The following is an 8,130-nucleotide window of genomic DNA, read 5'->3' as shown; positions in this document are numbered from 1 at the left end:
GGCTGCGGTCCCAGCCGCAGCGCCGCAGCGGCAGCCGGGAGCGGCGCGAGGAGCAGACCGACACTTCGGACGGCGAGTCCGTGACCCAGCAGGCTCAACCACGGCCTTCAAGATGGGCTGCGGTCCAGCTCCAACAGCCGCAGCGGCAGCCGGGAGCGGCGCGAGGAGCAGACCGACACTTCGGACGGCGAGTCCGTGACCCAGCAGATCCGTAGGCTCAACCAGCAGCCTCCCCAGGGGCTGGGCCCGCGAGGCTTTGACCCAAATCGGTGAGCGGGCCTGCCCCACCGACCGGAAGTCAGGGCCTGGAATCGAGGTGGTGGGGCTGGGGTGCCCCTTCTCCCGGGCCGACGTTCCCTTCGGAGGGCTGGAAAGAGGCGGGCTTTTAGAAAGGTGAGGATATTGCGTGAAAGGGGCCTGGGGAGGGCCCACTCGGGGAGGAGGCCAACGGGCCTGGGGAGAGCTTGGCGAAGGCGTCTGCACTGGAGTGGAGTTTGTGACCACAGGGTTGCAGTGGGTGCCATGTCCCTGTCGCGCAGATACCGACTGCATTTTGAACGAGACAGCCGGGAGGAGGTGGAGAAGAGAAAGAGAGCGGCCCGGGAGCAAGTGCTACAGCCCGTCAGCGCCGAGATGCTGGAGCTGGACATCCAGGAGGTCTACCAGCCCGGTTCCGGTGAGGGGAGCTCAGCACGCTGTTGGGGACCGGCCCTGGGCTGGGGGAGTGTGAGGAGGCGGAGCTGACTGAGGAAGGAGGGTCTGGGGTGCACCTGGAACTCCTCACACTCGCTGGGCGTTGCTTGGTTTTGCAGTGCTGGACTTCCCCCGGCGCCCCCCTTGGCGCTATGAGATGTCCAAGGAGCAGCTAATGAGCCAGGAGGAACGGAGCTTCCAGGAGTATCTTGGGAAGATTCATGGGGCTTACACCTCAGAGAAGCTCAGCTACTTTGAGCACAATCTGGAGGTGTGAATGGAGGGGGACAGGAGTGGGCATGGTGACTCAGGGTAAATGGTCAGGCGTCGAGCAGGAAAGGGGCTCCAGGCTCCGATTCTTTAACACCGACTTGCTCTTTCCAGACGTGGAGGCAGCTGTGGCGAGTGTTGGAGATGTCTGACATCGTCCTGCTCATCACCGATGTCCGGCATCCAGTGAGCACGGGGATGCGCTGGGCCAGCGGGAGGAGGGAGGAAGATCTCCTGGGGCCAGGGCAGAGGCAGGAGCTGGGAGACAGGCCTCCTCCTTCCTCTGCAGGCTCCTGCCTTGTGCTGATGTCTGTAGTCAGAGACTCGGTTCTTTATTCACCAGGGCCACAGCCTGTCCCTTCTCCCCTGGCCAACTGACTCCTCTCCATCACCCCGTGATAGAAAACTGTATATCCTGTTTCCCAGCCCAGCAGAACTAAACCAATAGAAAGTCCCAGAGTGGAGACCCCGGGATGTCATGAGGCAACTGGGGGCTCCCGTGCCCTGCCCCTCAGTGAGCGCAGGACTCACCTGGAATGCTGGGTGGTGGCTAAGCCCCTCAACGCTGCTGGACGGCTGTGTGAACCTGTGGTCCTGCAGTGGGAGAGGGAGGCCCGGGAGGGAACTGTGGGTGGAGGTCCGTAGCAGCCTGTGCACGCTCCCACACAAGTGCACGGGCAGACTTAACCCCTGATTTGTCTCTATAGTTCGGTTTGGCTGGTTTACTCTTTGTCCCAGAATCCGCTACCACCAGGGTCTTGTCTCAAGCTGTGTCTGCTAGAGGCAGAGAACTTTGGGTTGACCTCGCATTGCTCATCCTCTTACCAACCTCATCCTCTTATCAACCCTGTCCCAGGTTGTGAATTTCCCGCCAGCACTGTACGAGTATGTGACTGGAGAGCTTGGGCTGGCCCTGGTGCTGGTGCTGAACAAGGTGGATCTGGCCCCGCCGGCTCTCGTGGTTGCCTGGAAGCATTATTTCCACCAACACTTTCCCCAGCTCCACATCGTCCTTTTCACCTCTTTCCCTCGGGACCCTCGCATCCCACAGGACCATAGTGGCGGTGAGTGGGCAGTGAGGAGGGCAGCAGGGGAGGTGGGGTGGCAGGGGACAAAGAGGAGAACGGAGCTTGTTGACAAGGGGGTACCTGATTTTGGACCTGAGGATGCTGGCAGAGGTGCGATGTGCCCACCCTTTTGTACCCTTGGATCGCAGTGTTGAAGAAGAGTCGGAGGCGGGGGAGAGGATGGGCTCGGGCCCTGGGGCCGGAGCAGCTGCTGAGAGCCTGTGAAGCCATCACTGCGGGGAAAGGTTGGTGAGACCCCAGGCCCCGAGTCACTTTGCTCGCCTTCCCTGAAGCCAGCCCTGTATTGTGGACATGGGCGAGGCCCGGGAGGGATGGAGAGTGACTTGTTGGGACTAGAGAGGCAGCAGGTAGGCAGGAGAAGCCGCTGCCTTCGGGCTTCCCAGGACTTCCAGGAAACTGGACTGAGGGATGCATGTGACTCCAGGGGGGTCAGTGGAGGCTGGGGAGAGCCGGACTGTGCAGCCCGTCCCTGTCCAGCTCGAGGGCATCAGTTCCCGGCTGTGTGGACGCGGCCCTAGGGAGAGCCCTCTCCGTCTTCTTCCTGAGCAGTGGACTTGAGCAGCTGGCGGGAAAAGATTGCCCGCGATGTGGCTGGGGCCGCCTGGGGCAGTGCCTCGGGGGAAGATGAGGAAGAGGATGACGGGCCCGCGGTCCTGGTGGAGCAGCAGACTGACTCGGCAATGGAGCCAGCCGGCCCCACCCAAGAGCGCTACAAGGACGGGGTGGTGACCATCGGCTGTGTGGGTGAGGAAGTGGTGGTCGCACAGGGTGGGCTGGACACTTGGGAAGGAGGGAAGCGATCGGGTCCCTGGGCTCCCGGGTCTCAGGACGCCGCCGGCGTGAAGTTCCACCTCCTCAGTGGCTACAGGTGTCAAGCAAGTACTCACTCACCCTGAGTCTCAGGGGCTTTGGTTTTTCAAATGATGACAGCAATACCCGAGCCAGAATGGATGGGAGGAGTGCAGGGAGGAGGACAGAGAGCCTGACAAAGCCTGACAGATGGTGACGATAAGAATAATTGTTAAACTGTAGCATGTGTCCGGTCTCACTGCCTGCCTGGCACTGTTCTGAGTGACTTATGTGTGTGACCTGTTTCAGTCGTAGTTAACTAGTCCGTAGTAAGAGCTTAGCAAATGTTGGTTCCTTCCTGCGTCTTAACCCGCGAGGTCTGTTGTCAGGGAGACTCCCCGTACTGCAGAGATTTGTCTGCCCGTGGTGGGGACAGCGGAGTGTCCGAGTAGGCGCAGGGCCCTTTAATTCTGGTGGGAGAGGGGAGAGGTGACTTTGGCAAAGTCGTGGTACTGGAACCAAAAGGGCCCGGCCTAGAAGTCAGGGGTGGCCCAGTGGTTGGCTCTTGCAGTGCCCCCGCCTTCCTGTCAGTCTCTGGTTTGTCTTAGGGAAGCCTCCCCACTGCTGACTGCCTGGCTTCCCCCAGGAGGCCCTGTGCCCTCTCTCGGGCCTGGGCACGGACTTGCCTGTGTGGGGGGTGGCAGGGCGAGCAGCTGCTGGGACACAGGCAGCCCTGAGTTTGGATTCCCTTCAGCTCCGTTCATTCGTCCGCTCCTGAGCGGGAGGTGCCAGGTGCTGGCGCAGGGGGTGCTGCATGGAAATGGCAGAAACGCCCCTGCCTTCACGGAGCTTGTTTCTGGTGAATCCATCGAGCAGGCATCTGAAAAGATGTTATTTAGGGACAATAAAAAGGATAGAGAGCGACTTAAAGAGGAGGTCCCCGAGAGACTGAGAGCCCAGGCTGATGGAGGAGCGGCTGTGGAGTGGGAGGGGCCTTCCAGGCTGCGAGCGAGCGAGCGAGCGAGAGGGCCTGCGGTGGGAATGAGCTTGCTGACTTGGGGCCAGCGAGGGGACGAGCAGTGAAGCCAGGAAGGTGGGCCACACCTGAAGGACTGTAGCTAAGAAGGCATTTGGGTTTATTCCCGTCTGATGAGAAGCCAGCGGGCTGTGCCCAGGAGCTGCCTGGATTGTAAGTGTGGGCAGGCAGCAGGCCGCAGAGGTGGGCTCCAGGTGGTGTACTGTGCCCTCGGGAATACTGAGACAGGAAGATGGGAGAGGAACAGACTGGAGGGGCTGCAGAGGGAAGGGGATTCAGACATTAATTTTGAGATTAAAAACATATGTCCCTAGTGGAGATATTGAATAGGTAGTGGGTATATGAGCCTGCCGTCTAGGGAAGAGGACGAGATTTGAATTTGGGGGAGATTTAAGTTGGGAGCCAGAGGTGGGTATGCCTGGTACGTAGAGTCCTTGGTGGGGGGAGATGTGGGAGAAGTGGTAGGTGCAGAGGTGGGCAGAGGAGGAGCAGGGAGCCCCCATGCCAAATGAGCCATGTGTTGGAGAGGAAAGGAGGGCTCGCTGTGCCATGTGTTGCTAAGTCAAGTGAGCGGAGAGCAGAGACCTGCTCAGCGACCTGGCATGTGAACGAGTGGTTTCTGTGAGGGGAGGAGAGAGAGCCCGGCTGGGCGGCCGGCGGGAGAAGGAACAGTGGCATGGCGGAGCCTGACAGTGCTGAGAGCCAGGAGCCAGACAGTCTTCACGTTCAGACGTCCATTCGTGTCAAGTTGAAAAGCTGAAATTGAGCTGCATGGTTCAGGGATACATGGGTCATAACACTGAAAGGAAGTGTAGGCAGGGAGTCCCTTCCAGCGCAGGGTCAGGCTCACGCAGGGCGGAGGGCTGTGATCAGGAGGGGCTGGGGCTGCGGGGGGAGCGTCACACTCTGGGCCAGCAGGGTGAGGGGTCTCTGGCACATGTATATTGTACACATTTTTGTGTAACAGTTTTTCTTTCCTTTTTAAAAAATATATATTTTTTTGATTTCAAAGAGGCAGAGGGGAGAGAGATATAGAAACATCAATGATGAGAGAATCATTGATTGGCTGCTCCCCGCACACCTCCTAGTGGGGATCAAGCCCACAACCTGGGCGTGTGCCCTTGACCAGAATCAAACCCAGGACCCTCAGTCCACAGGCCAACACTATTCACTGAGCCAAACCAGCTAGGGCTGTTAGAGTTTTTTTCAAAGTATAAGAGGAAGTTTACCTAGAAAGTCACAGAGGTAGGAGGAGGGAGCCATGGAAGAAATGGGCTCAGGAAACAAGTTACAGAAGCAAACGAAGGGCCTTGGAGCTCAGGGGGGAGAGAGAGAGAGAGATAAGGGAGGGGAGTGCGTGTTACAGTTTATAGTCATGAGGAGGACGGCATGAGGAGGTGGTGACCAAAGGAGACCAGTCTTTGAAGGAGTTTCACTATAAAGGGGCAGAGAAATGGCTGTGGGTGCTGCCAGCGGAGGGTGGTTTGTGCCTCCCTCCCGTGGAAAGGAGCGCCTGCTGGTGGAGGTGGCGCAGCTGCCAGCAGCAGGTGCTGAGTGGACAGTGCATTTGACAGGATTGGGGTTTTGCCAGGTGAGTAAGGTGGAGGGGAGAGCGGACCAGGGAGTTCAGGGTCTGGACAGGGACAGGCTGTGAGTGGGATCCTAGAGTCGGAGTTGGGGAAGAGGACGTGAGGAATGAGATGGAGGAGTCAGGATGGGTGACCTGGAAAGATGGGGTCAGGTCGGAGAGGAGGGCTGGCCGCTGAGAACTTGAAGTGACCGGCTCCAGGCTGTGGCCACGGGGTTGGGGCTGAGGTGGGGTGTAGGAAACAGCCTTCGGAAGGGACATGTGCACTGAGGCCAGCATGCCGAGCAGGGCTGTGCAGGTCCTGGGGGGCCACTGCAGGCTTCTGGGAGGAGGCGATCCGGCCAGCGCAGCGCCCAGCGCGGTCGTGCTTGTTCTCGTGGCTGCTCTGAGGGGGAGGTGTCTGTGCTGTAGAATGAGGGGACAAGGTTGAGTGAATAGCCTTGAGGTCACAAAGCCAGGGAGTGGAGGGCGGGATCGGCCCCACAGCCCTAGTGGCTCCCTTCCTGCCTGAGCCTATCCCTTTCAGCTCCCCATGCAGCGCCCACCTCCCCCCAGGGGAAGGAGCTGCCAGGTGCTACCTTGCCTTGCTTTCCTCAGGGTTCCCCAACGTGGGAAAGTCCTCACTGATCAACGGGCTGGTAGGGCGGAAGGTCGTGAGCGTCTCCAGAACCCCGGGCCACACGCGGTACTTTCAGACCTACTTTCTGACCCCCTCCGTGAAGCTCTGTGACTGCCCGGGCCTCATCTTCCCCTCCCTTCTGCCCAGGCAGCTGCAGGTACGTGGGCAGAGGGGGCAGCGGGAGGCGGGTGATCCAGGCTGGTGCTGAGGCTCGTGCTCCGCAGGTTCTGGCAGGGATCTACCCCATCGCCCAGATCCAGGAGCCCTACACTGCTGTGGGCTACCTGGCCGCCCGGGTCCCCGTGCAGGCCCTGCTCCACCTGCGCCACCCGGAGGCTGAGGACCCCGTGGCCGAGCACCCCTGGTGTGCCTGGGACATCTGTGAAGGTGGGTTCTGGGGACCTGGCTCCTTCCCTGGCCTTTTGCCCTGCCCTGTCCCCACTCCTCTCCTCAGAGGTTCTGCCATTCACTCAGCTCCTGGCCACCCCAGATTTCTGTCACAGGGGCAGCCAGATCTCTGACCTGGCATATTCTGGGAAAACTGGAAAGATGTGTTAGGCAGTGGGGTTCATGAGCTTCCCTCCCACCATTCTTTTCTCCCTTTAGCCTGGGCAGAGAAACGTGGCTACAAGACAGCTAAGGCGGCGCGGAACGATGTGTACAGAGCGGCCAACAGTCTCCTGAGGCTGGCGCTGGACGGCCGCCTCAGCCTGTGCTTCCACCCGCCGGGCTACCTGGAGCAGAAAGGTCGCTGCCAGTGTACCCCCCACCTGCTGTAGTGTAGGCAATGGGGGCTGGTGGCACTCGGCCGGGCACACCTGGGTCTGCACCTGTCGGCCAGCTCTGCGTGACTGTCTCTGAGGCCGTTCTCTCATCTGCAGAACCTGGGTGTCAGTTGCCCCCAGCAAGGTGGTGCCCAAAACTGGAGTTAATGTGCGCAGAGCTGTGCAGTGCCCAGCACATGGGAGGTGGGATGGATGCATGCATGCATGCCAGCAGCTACAAAAATTCTTGTTATTCTTAGTCTTTGCCTCTTCCCCATCTTCCTCTGGCTTTAGCCTCTTGTTGAAAACTCCCCTCTGTTCTTTTTCTTGTTCTGGTTCCGCAGGCACCTGGGAGTCCCATCCAGAGACCACGGAGCTGGTGGTTTTGCAGGGTAGGGTGGGGCCAGCAGGTGATGAGGAGGAAGAGGAGGAGGAGGAAGAAGAGCTGAGCAGCTCCTGTGAGGAGGAGGGAGAGGAGGACCGAGATGCGGATGAGGAGGGGGAAGGGGATGAGGACACCCCAACCTCAGTTCCAGGGTCCAGTCTGGCCTCTCGAAACCCTTACACCATGCTGGGTGAGGACGAGTGCTGAGCCAGGCGCTCTCCCTCCCAGTGTCTGCTTTTGGACTGACCCGGGGTGTCCCCTCTGCCACCCCAGCTGTGAATAAAGATTGTCTGCTTTGTAGCCCTTTCCCCAGATGGCCTCAGGTGGGCGCACTGCCCGAGACGGACGGACAGCGGTGGGAGGCTTCTCTCCGCGAAGGAAAAGTTCTCTTAGGAGTCAAGTCAGTAGGTGTGAGGCCACTGCCACGCACCTCAGGAATGCCATGGTCCCCATGGGGAGCGCAGGGCTCTTCAGCTTCTGAGGCCTGGTCTGAGTTCAACCCCTTTAGGAGATTGTGTCATCCCTCTCAGGTGTGAGCAGCAGCCTGCGTGCCCCCTGCTGCCAGACCTGGGTTCTACCAGGAGCTTCTGGGAGAGAAGCAGCAAGAAGTGTCACTACTGATGTCTCCAAGTGAGAATTTTACAGGCTTTATTCAAATTCCGCGAGTATTTATGGAGCGTGGACTGTGTCCGGCTGGGCTAAGCACCCAGTGTGTAACGATGCACAGATGGGCCTGCCTGGACTTGGCAGCCTGGCCGTGGCACACCGCGTTCTGGCAGCCACGTTCCTGGGTTAAGGGTGTGTAGTGTTCTCCAAATTCTTGGGGCTCATACAGTATAATTCTAGAATTTCCTGTTGAAAATATTTAGTTAAGACTAAATGCTTGTGAAAATGCTGA

At 59.3% G+C, this 8,130-nt stretch overlaps 1 protein-coding gene across 1 annotated transcript; it reads left to right on the top strand.

Annotated features, from left to right (window-relative positions):
- Positions 1–98: 98 nt before the first annotated feature.
- GNL1 (guanine nucleotide binding protein-like 1) lies at positions 99–8,130 on the top strand. The gene is made up of 11 exons (XM_014537241.1): positions 99–269; positions 540–676; positions 813–964; positions 1,078–1,149; positions 1,820–2,027; positions 2,180–2,275; positions 2,601–2,795; positions 6,062–6,240; positions 6,308–6,470; positions 6,690–6,830; positions 7,192–8,130. Exons 2-11 carry the CDS (start codon positions 634–636, stop codon positions 7,437–7,439), a joined length of 1,497 nt encoding a protein of 498 aa, XP_014392727.1. The 5' UTR covers positions 99–269; positions 540–633; the 3' UTR covers positions 7,440–8,130.

This window comes from Myotis brandtii, unplaced genomic scaffold, assembly GCF_000412655.1.
Source record: "Myotis brandtii unplaced genomic scaffold, ASM41265v1 scaffold1750, whole genome shotgun sequence".
In the NCBI taxonomy this organism is placed as follows: domain Eukaryota; kingdom Metazoa; phylum Chordata; class Mammalia; order Chiroptera; family Vespertilionidae; genus Myotis; species Myotis brandtii.
This window is presented reverse-complemented; position numbering and strand designations above follow the sequence as displayed.